The sequence below is a fragment of the Amia ocellicauda genome, chromosome 1 (genome assembly GCF_036373705.1).
Source record: "Amia ocellicauda isolate fAmiCal2 chromosome 1, fAmiCal2.hap1, whole genome shotgun sequence".
In the NCBI taxonomy this organism is placed as follows: Eukaryota; Metazoa; Chordata; class Actinopteri; order Amiiformes; family Amiidae; genus Amia; species Amia ocellicauda.
In genome coordinates, this window is record NC_089850.1 from 61,776,548 (window position 1) to 61,791,677 (window position 15,130).

General features: G+C 50.7%; 2 protein-coding genes across 4 annotated transcripts in view; one reads left to right on the forward strand and one right to left on the reverse strand.

The window, feature by feature from the left end:
• Positions 1-2,299, reverse strand: part of ncapd2 (non-SMC condensin I complex, subunit D2) — an 18,628-nt gene extending 16,329 nt beyond the window's left edge. For both annotated transcript variants that reach the window (XM_066712381.1, XM_066712380.1), the window contains exon 1: positions 1,978-2,299. The gene's annotated coding sequence lies outside the window, so the exon portion shown is untranslated. The remainder of the gene's footprint in view (positions 1-1,977) is intronic.
• A 462-nt stretch (positions 2,300-2,761) lies between these two features.
• On the forward strand, positions 2,762-14,048 carry ing4 (inhibitor of growth family, member 4). 2 transcript variants are annotated; one of them, XM_066712384.1, is made up of 8 exons: positions 2,762-2,900; positions 9,700-9,771; positions 10,002-10,168; positions 10,395-10,632; positions 12,279-12,393; positions 12,519-12,663; positions 12,893-12,954; positions 13,296-14,048. In XM_066712384.1, the coding sequence occupies exons 1-8, from the start codon at positions 2,864-2,866 to the stop codon at positions 13,333-13,335; spliced, it is 876 nt and encodes a 291-aa protein (XP_066568481.1). In that variant the 5' UTR covers positions 2,762-2,863; the 3' UTR covers positions 13,336-14,048. The 2 variants fall into 2 exon arrangements, with proteins under 2 accessions (XP_066568481.1, XP_066568482.1); XM_066712385.1 differs by having other exon boundaries at positions 10,395-10,509.
• Positions 14,049-15,130: the final 1,082 nt, after the last annotated feature.

Below are 15,130 nucleotides of genomic sequence, written 5' to 3' on the forward strand. Positions count from 1 at the left end.
TGTGTCTGTGTGAGTGTGAGTGTGTCTGTGTGAGTGAGTGAGTGAGTGAGTGTGTCTGTGTGAGTGAGTGAGTGTGTCTGTGTGAGTGAGTGAGTGAGTGTGTCTGTGTGAGTGTGTCTGTGTGAGTGAGTGAGTGTGTCTGTGTGAGTGTGTCTGTGAGTGAGTGAGTGAGTGAGTGTGTCTGTGTGAGTGAGTGAGTGTGTCTGTGTGAGTGAGTGAGTGTGTCTGTGTGAGTGAGTGAGTGAGTGTGTCTGTGTGAGTGAGTGTGTCTGTGTGAGTGAGTGAGTGAGTGTGTCTGTGTGAGTGAGTGAGTGAGTGTGTCTGTGTGAGTGAGTGAGTGAGTGTGTCTGTGTGAGTGAGTGAGTGAGTGTGTCTGTGTGAGTGAGTGAGTGAGTCTGTGTGAGTGAGTGAGTGAGTGTGTCTGTGTGAGTGAGTGAGTGTGAGTGAGTGAGTGAGTGTGTCTGTGTGAGTGAGTGTGTCTGTGTGAGTGAGTGAGTGTGTCTGTGTGAGTGAGTGAGTGTGTCTGTGTGAGTGAGTGAGTGAGTGTGTCTGTGTGAGTGAGTGAGTGAGTGTGTCTGTGTGAGTGAGTGAGTGTGTCTGTGTGAGTGTGAGTGTGTCTGTGTGTCTGTGTGAGTGAGTGAGTGAGTGTGTCTGTGTGAGTGTGAGTGTGTGTCTGTGTGAGTGAGTGAGTGAGTGTGTCTGTGTGAGTGAGTGAGTGTGTCTGTGTGAGTGAGTGAGTGAGTGAGTGTGTCTGTGTGAGTGAGTGAGTGAGTGTGTCTGTGTGAGTGAGTGAGTGAGTGTGTCTGTGTGAGTGAGTGAGTGAGTGAGTGTGTCTGTGTGAGTGAGTGAGTGTGTCTGTGTGAGTGAGTGAGTGTGTCTGTGTGAGTGTGTCTGTGTGAGTGTGAGTGTGTCTGTGTGAGTGAGTGAGTGTGTGTCTGTGTGAGTGAGTGAGTGTGTCTGTGTGAGTGAGTGAGTGAGTGTGTCTGTGTGAGTGAGTGAGTGAGTGTGTCTGTGTGAGTGAGTGAGTGAGTGAGTGAGTGTGTCTGTGTGAGTGAGTGTGTCTGTGTGAGTGAGTGAGTGTGTCTGTGTGAGTGAGTGAGTGTGTCTGTGTGAGTGAGTGAGTGAGTGTGTCTGTGTGTCTGTGTGAGTGAGTGAGTGTGTCTGTGTGAGTGAGTGAGTGAGTGTGTCTGTGTGAGTGAGTGAGTGAGTGTGTCTGTGTGTCTGTGTGAGTGAGTGTGTCTGTGTGAGTGAGTGAGTGAGTGAGTGAGTGAGTGTGTCTGTGTGAGTGAGTGAGTGTGTCTGTGTGAGTGAGTGAGTGAGTGTGTCTGTGTGAGTGAGTGAGTGAGTGAGTGAGTGAGTGTGTCTGTGTGAGTGAGTGAGTGTGTCTGTGTGAGTGTGAGTGTGTCTGTGTGAGTGTGTGTGTCTGTGTGAGTGAGTGAGTGTGTCTGTGTGAGTGAGTGAGTGAGTGTGTCTGTGTGAGTGAGTGTGTCTGTGTGAGTGAGTGTGTCTGTGTGAGTGAGTGAGTGTGTCTGTGTGAGTGTGAGTGTGTCTGTGTGAGTGTGTGTGTCTGTGTGAGTGAGTGAGTGTGTCTGTGTGAGTGAGTGAGTGAGTGTGTCTGTGTGAGTGAGTGTGTCTGTGTGAGTGAGTGTGTCTGTGTGAGTGAGTGAGTGTGTCTGTGTGAGTGTGAGTGTGTCTGTGTGAGTGTGAGTGTGTCTGTGTGAGTGTGAGTGTGTCTGTGTGAGTGTGAGTGTGTCTGTGTGAGTGAGTGTGTCTGTGTGAGTGAGTGTGTCTGTGTGAGTGTGAGTGTGTCTGTACTGTCCCGGGTCCTGCTGCTGCTCCTGGGCTCTAAGCGTCTCTATCAAGGCTCCGGCAACACTGATGTCGATTAAAGCTTCACTTAAGAGACAGAGAGACAGACGGCACAAGCGGCCCTACGGTGCAATAAAATGGCGTAAAGAAAGAGCTGAACAGACTTACCGCTGTATCCGTCGTCTCGCTGGATTCAACTTTCTTCGGGAGATTTTACGACAGAAGTGTATAAAAATAAATAAATAAAGCTTAATGATCTTCGTGCTATTTTTTTTTTTTTAAAAGCCCTGCTAAATTAACCCTGTTAAAACCTGCACAAAGGAGAAGATGCCTGAACCGCCGCAGTCCGTTAGCACAGGCGCACTGTTTTTGAATTCTCCCTCCCGCCAACGAGGCTCCGAATCGTCACCAAGCCACGCCCCCTCTCCCCAGCCAGGCGATAGGCGCTTTGCGTGGTGGCCATGTTGGATCGAAAACGAGGCTGCCGCAATGGGGGAGAAAATGGCAACCCAGTTGAAATCTCTTTCTGTATTGTTTTTGTTGATGATGTTTTGATCCTGCAACAGCAGCCACTGCACTACGAATAACATAACACGATTTGTGTTTATGTGTCTGTATGTCTGTCTATCATAAGTGAAGCAATTATAATTACTGTATTAAAGATTCACAGTGTTATGTCACTGTCCTAATTACGATTATTAGTAATTAGTAGCAGTAGTGACAGCAGTGGTAGTAAATCAGTACGGTTTTAAAACAGCATTGGTAAAGTAATTGTTAAAAAGTAGTCTATCAATGACGCACGACATTGGAAAAGCGTGAAAACTAAGCTACAATGATACATATGTCGAGGCTAGTACTGTAGATGGCGTAGAGTTGTGACATTTTTTTTAAATGCCTCAAAATCACTTTAAATCTAATAAATAAAAACGCACTATAATATTAGTAATACAGCAATTCGAATGAGAAAAACACACCACCTTCACTCTCTCTCGACTTCATTATTTAACATCCGCTTTCTAGCGGAAGTGCCGTTGTTTTGTTAGCGGATTGCAAGATGGCGGCCGGGATGTATCTGGAGCACTATCTGGACAGTGAGTGACAAAGATGCCCTTTTTTCACCCGGTGCTGACCAAGCGGCGCGGCGCCCGTGCAGACACCGGTCGACACCGATTTGCGTTTCCACGCTGACCAGCCAAGGGGGAAAGCGCCTTTTATACGCGATGTGACCTGCGGGCTGCGGTGTCTGCACGGCGCTACGGGCTGGTTACCAGCGCTCAGCCGTGTGCATTGACGTCGTCGCCTGCGTTGCTTGTGCGTGTTTGGGTTTCGGTTCTGCTCTGCTGTGTCCTCCGTGTTGTGTGTTTGTAAGGTTTTGTGGTAAGATGTGCGGCGACTCCTCTGTCAATGTAAACCCTCGACCAGCTGGCTGGCTTTCATTGAACTTCGCATCGTAGGGCTGAGTTAATAGACCCACAGATTATCTCTCGGTGTAATGGACTATAGTGCTCTGTGCTGTGGTGCTCTGTGCTGTAGAGCGCTGTACTGTGGTGCTCTGTGCTGTAGAGCTCTGTGCTGTAGAGCGCTGTACTGTGGTGCTCTGTGCTGTAGAGCGCTGTACTGTGGTGCGCTGTACTGTGGTGCTCTGTGCTGTAGAGCGCTGTACTGTGGTGCTCTGTGCTGTAGAGCGCTGTACTGTGGTGCTCTGTGCTGTAGAGCGCTGTACTGTGGTGCTCTGTGCTGTAGAGCTCTGTGCTGTAGAGCGCTGTACTGTGGTGCTCTGTGCTGTAGAGCGCTGTACTGTGGTGCTCTGTGCTGTAGAGCGCTGTACTGTGGTGCTCTGTACTGTAGAGCGCTGTACTGTGGTGCTCTGTGCTGTAGAGCTCTGTGCTGTAGAGCGCTGTACTGTGGTGCTCTGTGCTGTAGAGCGCTGTACTGTGGTGCTCTGTGCTGTAGAGCTCTGTGCTGTAGAGCGCTGTACTGTGGTGCTCTGTGCTGTAGAGTGCTGTGCTGTACTGTGGTGCTCTGTGCTGTAGAGCGCTGTACTGTGGTGCTCTGTGCTGTAGAGCGCTGTACTGTGGTGCTCTGTACTGTGGTGCTCTGTGCTGTGGTGCTCTGTGCTGTAGAGCGCTGTACTGTGGTGCTCTGTGCTGTAGAGCGCTGTACTGTGGTGCTCTGTGCTGTAGAGCTCTGTGCTGTAGAGCGCTGTACTGTGGTGCTCTGTGCTGTAGAGCGCTGTACTGTGGTGCTCTGTGCTGTAGAGCGCTGTACTGTGGTGCTCTGTACTGTAGAGCGCTGTACTGTGGTGCTCTGTGCTGTAGAGCTCTGTGCTGTAGAGCGCTGTACTGTGGTGCTCTGTGCTGTAGAGCGCTGTACTGTGGTGCTCTGTGCTGTAGAGCTCTGTGCTGTAGAGCGCTGTACTGTGGTGCTCTGTGCTGTAGAGTGCTGTGCTGTACTGTGGTGCTCTGTGCTGTAGAGCGCTGTACTGTGGTGCTCTGTGCTGTAGAGCGCTGTACTGTGGTGCTCTGTGCTGTAGAGTGCTGTGCTGTACTGTGGTGCTCTGTGCTGTAGAGCGCTGTACTGTGGTGCTCTGTGCTGTAGAGCGCTGTACTGTGGTGCTCTGTACTGTGGTGCTCTGTGCTGTGGTGCTCTGTGCTGTAGAGCGCTGTGCTGTGGTGCTCTGTGCTGTAGAGTGCTGTGCTGTACTGTGGTGCTCTGTGCTGTAGAGCGCTGTACTGTGGTGCTCTGTGCTGTAGAGCGCTGTACTGTGGTGCTCTGTGCTGTAGAGCGCTGTACTGTGGTGCTCTGTGCTGTAGAGCGCTGTACTGTGGTGTGCTGTACTGTGGTGCTCTGTGCTGTAGAGCTCTGTGCTGTAGAGCGCTGTACTGTGGTGCTCTGTGCTGTAGAGCGCTGTACTGTGGTGCTCTGTGCTGTAGAGCGCTGTACTGTGGTGCTCTGTACTGTAGAGCGCTGTACTGTGGTGCTCTGTGCTGTAGAGCTCTGTGCTGTAGAGCGCTGTACTGTGGTGCTCTGTGCTGTAGAGCGCTGTACTGTGGTGCTCTGTGCTGTAGAGCTCTGTGCTGTAGAGCGCTGTACTGTGGTGCTCTGTGCTGTAGAGCGCTGTACTGTGGTGCTCTGTGCTGTAGAGCTCTGTGCTGTAGAGCGCTGTACTGTGGTGCTCTGTGCTGTAGAGCTCTGTGCTGTAGAGCGCTGTACTGTGGTGCTCTGTGCTGTAGAGCGCTGTACTGTGGTGCTCTGTGCTGTAGAGCGCTGTACTGTGGTGCGCTGTACTGTGGTGCTCTGTGCTGTAGAGCGCTGTACTGTGGTGCTCTGTGCTGTAGAGTGCTGTGCTGTACTGTGGTGCTCTGTGCTGTAGAGCGCTGTACTGTGGTGCGCTGTACTGTGGTGCTCTGTGCTGTAGAGCGCTGTACTGTGGTGCTCTGTGCTGTAGAGTGCTGTGCTGTACTGTGGTGCTCTGTGCTGTAGAGCGCTGTACTGTGGTGCTCTGTGCTGTAGAGCGCTGTACTGTGGTGCTCTGTGCTGTAGAGCGCTGTACTGTGGTGCTCTGTGCTGTAGAGCGCTGTACTGTGGTGCGCTGTACTGTGGTGCTCTGTGCTGTAGAGCGCTGTACTGTGGTGCTCTGTGCTGTAGAGTGCTGTGCTGTACTGTGGTGCTCTGTGCTGTAGAGCGCTGTACTGTGGTGCTCTGTGCTGTAGAGCGCTGTACTGTGGTGCTCTGTGCTGTAGAGCTCTGTGCTGTAGAGCGCTGTACTGTGGTGCTCTGTGCTGTAGAGCGCTGTACTGTGGTGCTCTGTGCTGTAGAGCTCTGTGCTGTAGAGCGCTGTACTGTGGTGCTCTGTGCTGTAGAGCGCTGTACTGTGGTGCTCTGTGCTGTAGAGCGCTGTACTGTGGTGCGCTGTACTGTGGTGCTCTGTGCTGTAGAGTGCTGTGCTGTACTGTGGTGCTCTGTGCTGTAGAGTGCTGTGCTGTACTGTGGTGCTCTGTGCTGTAGAGCGCTGTACTGTGGTGCGCTGTACTGTGGTGCTCTGTGCTGTAGAGCGCTGTACTGTGGTGCTCTGTGCTGTAGAGCGCTGTACTGTGGTGCTCTGTGCTGTAGAGCTCTGTGCTGTAGAGCGCTGTACTGTGGTGCTCTGTGCTGTAGAGCGCTGTACTGTGGTGCTCTGTGCTGTAGAGCGCTGTACTGTGGTGCTCTGTACTGTAGAGCGCTGTACTGTGGTGCTCTGTGCTGTAGAGCTCTGTGCTGTAGAGCGCTGTACTGTGGTGCTCTGTGCTGTAGAGCGCTGTACTGTGGTGCTCTGTGCTGTAGAGCTCTGTGCTGTAGAGCGCTGTACTGTGGTGCTCTGTGCTGTAGAGCGCTGTACTGTGGTGCTCTGTGCTGTAGAGCGCTGTACTGTGGTGCTCTGTACTGTAGAGCGCTGTACTGTGGTGCTCTGTGCTGTAGAGCTCTGTGCTGTAGAGCGCTGTACTGTGGTGCTCTGTGCTGTAGAGCGCTGTACTGTGGTGCTCTGTGCTGTAGAGCGCTGTACTGTGGTGCGCTGTACTGTGGTGCTCTGTGCTGTAGAGCGCTGTACTGTGGTGCTCTGTGCTGTAGAGTGCTGTGCTGTACTGTGGTGCTCTGTGCTGTAGAGCGCTGTACTGTGGTGCGCTGTACTGTGGTGCTCTGTGCTGTAGAGCGCTGTACTGTGGTGCTCTGTGCTGTAGAGTGCTGTGCTGTACTGTGGTGCTCTGTGCTGTAGAGCGCTGTACTGTGATGCGCTGTACTGTGGTGCTCTGTGCTGTAGAGCGCTATACTGTGGTGCTCTGTGCTGTAGAGTGCTGTGCTGTACTGTGGTGCTCTGTGCTGTAGAGCGCTGTACTGTGGTGCTCTGTGCTGTAGAGCGCTGTACTGTGGTGCTCTGTGCTGTAGAGCTCTGTGCTGTAGAGCGCTGTACTGTGGTGCTCTGTGCTGTAGAGCGCTGTACTGTGGTGCTCTGTGCTGTAGAGCTCTGTGCTGTAGAGCGCTGTACTGTGGTGCTCTGTGCTGTAGAGCGCTGTACTGTGGTGCTCTGTGCTGTAGAGCGCTGTACTGTGGTGCGCTGTACTGTGGTGCTCTGTGCTGTAGAGCGCTGTACTGTGGTGCTCTGTGCTGTAGAGTGCTGTGCTGTACTGTGGTGCTCTGTGCTGTAGAGCGCTGTACTGTGGTGCGCTGTACTGTGGTGCTCTGTGCTGTAGAGCGCTGTACTGTGGTGCTCTGTACTGTAGAGCGCTGTACTGTGGTGCTCTGTGCTGTAGAGCGCTGTACTGTGGTGCTCTGTACTGTAGAGCGCTGTACTGTGGTGCTCTGTGCTGTAGAGCGCTGTGCTGTGGTGCGCTGTACTGTGGTGCTCTGTGCTGTAGAGCGCTGTACTGTGGTGCTCTGTGCTGTAGAGCGCTGTACTGTGGTGCTCTGTGCTGTAGAGCGCTGTACTGTGGTGCTCTGTGCTGTAGTGCGCTGTACTGTGGTGCTCTGTGCTGTAGAGCGCTGTACTGTAGTGCACTGTACTGTGGTGCTCTGTGCTGTAGTGCGCTGTACTGTGGTGCTCTGTGCTGTAGAGCGCTGTACTGTGGTGCGCTGTACTGTGGTGCTCTGTGCTGTAGAGCGCTGTACTGTGGTGCTCTGTGCTGTACTGTGGTGCTCTGTGCTGTAGAGCGCTGTACTGTGGTGCGCTGTACTGTGGTGCGCTGTGCTGTAGAGCGCTGTGCTGTAGAGCGCTGAACTGTGGTGCGCTGAACTGTGGTGCGCTGTACTGTAGTGCTCTGTACTGTGGTGCGCTGTACTGTAGAGCGCTGAACTGTGGTGCTCTGTACTGTAGTGCTCTGTACTGTGGTGCGCTGAACTGTGGTGCGCTGTACTGTGGTGCGCTGTACTGTAGAGCGCTGTGCTGTGGTGCTCTGTACTGTAGAGCGCTGTGCTGTGGTGCTCTGTGCTGTGGTGCTCTGTGCTGTAGAGCGCTGTACTGTGGTGCTCTGTGCTGTAGAGCGCTGTACTGTGGTGCTCTGTGCTGTGGTGCTCTGTGCTGTAGAGCGCTGTACTGTGGTGCTCTGTGCTGTAGAGCGCTGTACTGTGGTGCTCTGTGCTGTAGAGCGCTGTACTGTGGTGTGCTGTACTGTGGTGCTCTGTGCTGTAGAGCTCTGTGCTGTAGAGCGCTGTACTGTAGTGCGCTGTACTGTGGTGCTCTGTGCTGTAGAGCGCTGTACTGTGGTGCGCTGTACTGTGGTGCTCTGTGCTGTAGAGCGCTGTACTGTGGTGTGCTGTACTGTGGTGCTCTGTGCTGTAGAGCGCTGTACTGTGGTGCTCTGTGCTCTAGAGCGCTGTGCTCTAGAGCTCTGTGCTGTGGTGCTCTGTGCTGTAGAGCGCTGTACTGTGGTGCTCTGTGCTGTAGAGCGCTGTACTGTGGTGCTCTGTGCTGTAGAGCGCTGTACTGTGGTGTGCTGTACTGTGGTGCTCTGTGCTGTAGAGCGCTGTACTGTGGTGCTCTGTGCTGTAGAGCGCTGTACTGTGGTGCTCTGTACTGTAGAGCGCTGTACTGTGGTGCTCTGTGCTGTAGAGTGCTGTGCTGTAGAGCGCTGAACTGTGGTGCTCTGTGCTGTAGAGCGCTGTACTGTGGTGCTCTGTGCTGTAGAGCGCTGTACTGTGGTACGCTGTACTGTAGAGCTCTGTACTGTGCTGCGCTGTACTGTGGTGCGCTGTACTGTACTGTGGTGCTCTGTACTGTAGTGCACTGTACTGTGGTGCTCTGTGCTGTAGAGCGCTGTGCTGTGGTGCTCTGTGCTGTAGAGCGCTGTGCTGTGGTGCTCTGTGCTGTAGAGCGCTGTGCTGTGGTGCTCTGTGCTGTAGAGCGCTGTGCTGTGGTGCGCTGTGCTGTGGTGCTCTGTGCTGTGGTGCTCTGTGCTGTAGAGCGCTGTGCTGTGGTGCCCTGTGCTGTAGAGCGCTGTACTGTGGTGCTCTGTGCTGTAGAGCGCTGTACTGTGGTGCTCTGTGCTGTAGAGTGCTGTGCTGTGCTGTGGTGCTCTGTGCTGTAGAGCGCTGTGCTGTGGTGCTCTGTGCTGTAGAGCGCTGTGCTGTGGTGCTCTGTGCTGTAGAGCGCTGTACTGTGGAGCTCTGTGCTGTAGAGTGCTGTGCTGTGGTGCTCTGTGCTGTAGAGCGCTGTACTGTGGTGCTCTGTACTGTAGTGTGCTGTACTGTGGTGCGCTGTGCTGTAGAGCGCTGTGCTGTGGTGCTCTGTGCTGTAGAGTGCTGTACTGTGGTGCTCTGTGCTGTAGAGCGCTGTGCTGTGGTGCTCTGTGCTGTAAAGCGCTGTACTGTGGTGCTCTGTGCTGTAGAGTGCTGTGCTGTACTGTGGTGCTCTGTGCTGTAGAGCGCTGTGCTGTGGTGCTCTGTGCTGTAGAGCGCTGTGCTGTGGTGCTCTGTGCTGTAGAGCGCTGTGCTGTGGTGCTCTGTGCTGTAGAGCGCTGTACTGTGGTGCTCTGTGCTGTAGAGCGCTGTGCTGTGGTGCTCTGTGCTGTAGAGCGCTGTACTGTGGTGTGCTGTACTGTGGTGCTCTGTGCTGTAGAGCTCTGTGCTGTAGAGCGCTGTACTGTGGTGCTCTGTGCTGTAGAGCGCTGTACTGTGGTGCTCTGTGCTGTAGAGCGCTGTACTGTGGTGCTCTGTGCTGTAGAGTGCTGTGCTGTACTGTGGTGCTCTGTGCTGTAGAGCGCTGTACTGTGGTGCTCTGTACTGCGGCGCTCTGTGCTGTACTGTGTCTGGTGCTAGGAAATTGTATTATTGATGTTAATGTCATTATTGTGCTTGCAGTGTGTCCTGCTGGGAATTTTATTAATACTATTGCATGAATGTTGTTGTTCTTTTTGTCAGGTATTGAGAATCTGCCCTTCGAACTGCAGAGAAACTTTCAGCTGATGAGGGACCTGGACCAGAGAACTGAGGGTGAGAGACTGACTGACTGACTGACTGACTGGACACTACAGCACATTAACACTGACTGACTGACTGACTGGACACTACAGCACATTAACACTGACTGACTGGACACTACAGCACATTAACACTGACTGACTGGACACTACAGCACATTAACACTGACTGACTGGACACTACAGCACATTAACACTGACTGACTGGACACTACAGCACATTAACACTGACCTCTGTCTCAGACCTGAAGGGGCAGATTGACGGGCTGGCGAGGGAGTACACAGTGAACGCACGCGCCCTGTCGTCGGAGCAGAAGCTGTCCCTGCTGAGGCAGATCCAGCAGGCCTACAGCAAGAGCAAGGAGTTCGGTGACGACAAAGTGCAGCTGGCCATGCAGACCTACGAGATGGTGAGGGGGTCCGCCGTCTTTATGGCTCTGGGGGCGGGCGCTGAGCTGAGGGTAGGGGGTGGGCCTTTCGAGCCAAGATGGCCCACTGCTGGGGGAGCAGTTTTCAGGTAGTGGAAGACCATGAAGCCAAGATGGGTGACTGCAGGGCATAGTAACAGTTTCACTGTCCAGTCAGTCAGTGTTAATGTGCTGTATTGTCCAGTCAGTCAGTGTCTCTGTTCATCAGGTGGACAAACACATTCGGCGGCTGGACACTGACCTGGCACGCTTCGAGGCCGACCTGAAGGAGAAGCAGATTGAAAGCAGTGACTACGACTCCACCTCCAGCAAGGGCAAGAAGAGTGAGCGCTGCACAACCACGCTGCACAACCACGCTGCACAGCACTACAGAGGACGCTCAAGTCACTGTTACGGCCGTTTGAATGTGGCATGTGGTGAAATGGTTATCAATGCCAGCTTTTTCTGTGAGTATGACGTATAGCAAGACACATACATGAGCTTATCAGCCAATCCAAGCTCGCCCATGAAAGCCACTGCTTGAGTCACTTCTGTGGCAATGGAAACACCGAAACAGCGTCCACAGAAAGATCTCTATACTTTGCTAGCCCAACAACATAATGTTTATGAAAGGCAGTACTGACAGAGGTATTACTTGTTTAGTTGGCATGCAATTATTAAATAATAAGCGACAAAATATCTTAGACGTCAGACAACAGTCCGATACCACTTGGGTTTTAAATTGCCGAGGTCTTTATTGTCTGGATATTTTAGATAAGATACAGAACATATATGTATAATGCAATAAATACACATCTCTGAGCAGCAAAGCAGCACTGTGAAACACAATCCACTTTGCCTTGTATTTCAGTCTATAAAAGGTACCTAGAGCTTTTACACAACAAAATGGTAGGGGTTGCACCAGTGTTGATGTTGTCAGAAAGAGAAGCAGATACTCCTACATACATCAACCTGGCGCTCCATTATTGAACACGGTAACAGAACATGCAATATATAATCATTGATAAAGGTTTAATTACTGGGAGCAGTGTGGATCAATCAAGTGTGTTCAGTGCGTCTTCTGCCTCCATTAGGCTGCTGACCACAACACTGAATCACAATACGGCAAGTTGCGTATTAGCTTTTCTATGCGATTTATTTATAATTAGCAAGATGAATGTTGATTTTAACATCTCACTGTAAGCAACAAATCAAATATTCATGAGCCATAGGCCAAAACGAATGTTAGAATGTATTATTGTCTGCGCTGTTAATATTCTGCATCATATTAATCTCAACATGGGTAATATAGTCCGGTGTTGGTGTTAAAACTGTGCTGAATTGTTAATTGCAATGCAGGCTACTCTGAGAAACACTCAAAGGGTTATCTAAGGATATGAAAAAAATAATGCTTTTGTTTGCTGCAGGGTAACGTCATTGTGCAGGACTAGATTTTTCATTTCTGTTTTACATCCTGAGACAAATCATATTATTAGCATGGTGAATGTATAGGGAAACTTGTTTTCTGTAAAAGGTTGATGTTCCATTTATAAACGGTTTCACATGAACAGTCCTTGCAGACATGCGTTTACTGCAGTTATGTTATATTTTGTACCTTTTATTTAAGCTATCAATGTTGTTTCTGATGCCTGTTGAGTGAAAGAAACCTCGGCCATTTAAATGCCACATGGTACAACACGTTGTGTGTTAGCCAACCTCTAAAATGTATTGCTTTTGTTATTTCGTAATCCTCAACCAAGACTTCTCTGGATTTGTTCTTTCATGAAAATTAGAGATCTTTCTGTGGACGCTGTTTCGGTGTTTCCATTGCCACAGAAGTGACTCAAGCAGTGGCTTTCATGGGCGAGCTTGGATTGGCTGATAAGCTCATGTATGTGTCTTGCTATACGTCACACTCACAGAAAAAGCTGGCATTCATAGCCATTTCACCCCATGCCACATTCAAACGGCCGTAACTGTGACTTGAGCGGCTTCTGTAGTGCTGTGCTGTACTGTCTGTACGGGTCAAGCAGAGCGAGAGCGACACACTAGACAACACAAACTAGCATACGGCACACTGTACTACTGTTTAATCTCCCCTTCTCTCTCTCAGCGGAGTCTCGGGGCCCCAAGGAGAAGAAGGTCGCTCGGACAAGGTCAAAGGTCAAGAATTCAGACGATGACGGCAGCCCCAAAAATGGACAAAAGAAAGTCAAACTCATTCACACGTATGACCCCTGACTTCTCTGTGTGACTCTCTGGTGTTGTAGTGTCCAGTCAGCCAGTCAGTGTTAATGTGCTGTAGTGTCCAGTCAGACGGTTTGTTGCTGTATTAACTCGCTCTCTCTCTCAGGGCGGAGTACACTTCTCCCTGTGTGAGCTTTGGGACGGTCCACCCCTCGGACGTGCTGGACATGCCAGTGGACCCCAATGAGCCGACATACTGCCTGTGTCACCAGGTGTCCTACGGAGAGATGATCGGCTGCGATAACACTGACGTGAGACACCCGGCCGATAAATAATCTGTCAGTCAGTTAGTCAGGTCAATCAAAGTATCCTTGATTAGTAATCAATCCGCTAGTCATCAATCATTAATAATCAGTATAATACAGTAATCAATATTTTAAATGATAATATTTTTTTGTTTTGTAGTATTAGTATCATTGTGTGTTTTGCAGTAGTTCTGTTGAGTGAGGGTTTTGTATTGATTGTATTGTTGTGTTACAGTGTTCTATTGAATGGTTCCACTTCGCCTGCGTTGGACTGACAACCAAACCCAGAGGAAAATGGTGAGAGAGAGGGTGGGGGTGGGATATAGTAATACTGACTGACTGACTGGACACTACAGCACATTAACACTGACTGACTGGACACTACAGCACATTAACACTGACTGACTGGACACTACAGTACATTAACACTGACTGACTGAACACTACAGTACATTAACACCGACTGACTGGACACTACAGCACATTAACACTGACTGACTGGACACTGCAGCACATTAACACCGACTGACTGACTGGACACTACAGTACATTAACACTGACTGATTGACTGGACACTACAGCACATTAACACTGACTGACTGGACACTACAGCACATTAACACTGATCTCTCTCTCAGGTATTGCCCCCGCTGCTCCCAGGAACGGAAGAAGAAATGAACAGAAGGGAAGAGGGAGGGAGGGAAGGAGGAAACAAATGAGTTTGTAACTAGGTCAATACAGGCTGTGTGTGTGTGTCTCTCTCTCTCTCTCTCTCTCTCTCTCTTTCTAGAAGGAACAGTGAGTGACAGACTGAAAGAGATGGAGGGAGAGAGAGAAGTCAGTCAGTCAGTCTCCCACTGCGCTGTATTACTGCTCCTATTAACATAGATTGAGGAGGGAGAGAGGCGGCCAGTTTGAGGAGCCTCCTCTGTGAACCTCTACACTATTACACTTTTGTATTGCTGTATTATTACTCTTCTTAGTGTGCCAGTGAGCTGCAGTTCCCACTGTGCCTGTAGAGGGAGGGGCGCTGTGTGTTATCGGAAGCAGTGGCAGTGTCACTGGTCCCATTGTCTCTCACTCCTTCGGGACAGGCTCCTGCTGTACCGCACTGTCCCTTCAGCGTCTGAGCTTTTACCACAGACAGACAGAGAGAGAGAGAGAAAGGAGATAAATATGGACACAGAGACTGATGCATAAAGAGAAAATGGAGAGAGAGACATGGACACAGAGACAGACGGCTAGCCAGACTGCCAATAACATGGATAGACACTCTCTCTATCCTGGGGGAGGGAGTTGAAGGGTCAGGGTGGTACTGACTGAACAATGTCCCTCAACCACCACAACGCTGCTCCACCAGCACTAGCCAGGGATCCTGTCCTCCCTTAGTCTCCTCTCTCTCTGTCTGTCCATCGCGGTGTCCCCTGCCTCGCCCCGTTTGGACAGCATTAAAACACTGGTTGCACTGTGCTGTGCTGCCCAGTCCACTGTAGCGAGAACTCTTCCCACAGTTCTTCTCGTGTCTTTGTTTTGTTTGTTTTCAGTTAAAATAAATATATTAAAAAAGCTTGTCTGATTGCCTTGACTTAAACTGTTGGTGTGTGTGTTAGCGTCACCTTCTGCCTCTTTCTCTACATCTCCATCCCTTCTCCCTGTATTCCTGCTGTCCTTTTTCTATACCATCTCGCTTTCTTGCTTCTTTCCTCTGTTCCTCTTCCCTCCCCCTTGTTCATGAGACTCCAGTTGAACCCGACTGGACTGGACTGGTGAATGAAACTATGTGCCCCACCGCAGCTCCCACTGCACAAGACCGGACCCCCCTCACTGCCTCAGAGGGAGACCAGGAGCTGCAGGCAGAGCAGGTGCCCACACCGTTTTAATTTAAAACCACAAGTCCACCTGGCGCAGCATATGATGTCATCAACAACCGCCATGTAAATACGAGGCGATCCCGGAGTGGAAGGGGAGGTTCCTGCACGTTACAGCACAAAACTGCACCTGTACCACTCATCACAAGGTATTGTTTTATTAGCCAGAAGATACCAACAGTTAATCTTTTTTACATTGGGTTTTAAGTTCATTGGCTATATGTAAACATGAGTCACCTTCATTAAAATAAACATTTAAGAGCACATCTGCAGTGTTGCCATTATGTCCTAAAAATAACTTGTTTGTAACTTACACTTTCTGCTTTGACCAGAACAGCATCATCTCACAAGTTACAAAAACCAGCCATTGTGTTAAACTGCTCATATTACAATCAACACATTAAAAATGGTGCAGTTTCACGAAGGTGACCGTATTAAGTGCAGTGAACCTTCCCTTTAATAAAACCAGTGTCTCCCGGCTGATCAGACATTCCAGATTGCCTACATCTGTGGCTGTGAGACAGCACCTCCCAGCGCGCTGCCCCCCCCAAGGCTGACTGGTTGGATTATGATGAAGCCACACTGCCGCCACCTGACTGGGGTGT

What these genes read in the sequence shown, in the direction of transcription:
- ing4 (XM_066712384.1), top strand. Translation starts at nt 2,864, where the DNA reads ATGGCGGCCGGGATGTATCTGGAGCACTATCTGGACA. An exon ending in TCTGGAGCACTATCTGGACA is followed by an intron (nt 2,901 to 9,699) that starts GTGAGTGACAAA and finishes TCTTTTTGTCAG; the next exon opens with GTATTGAGAATCTGCCCTTC. An exon ending in TCGGCTGCGATAACACTGAC is followed by an intron (nt 12,664 to 12,892) that starts GTGAGACACCCG and finishes GTTGTGTTACAG; the next exon opens with TGTTCTATTGAATGGTTCCA.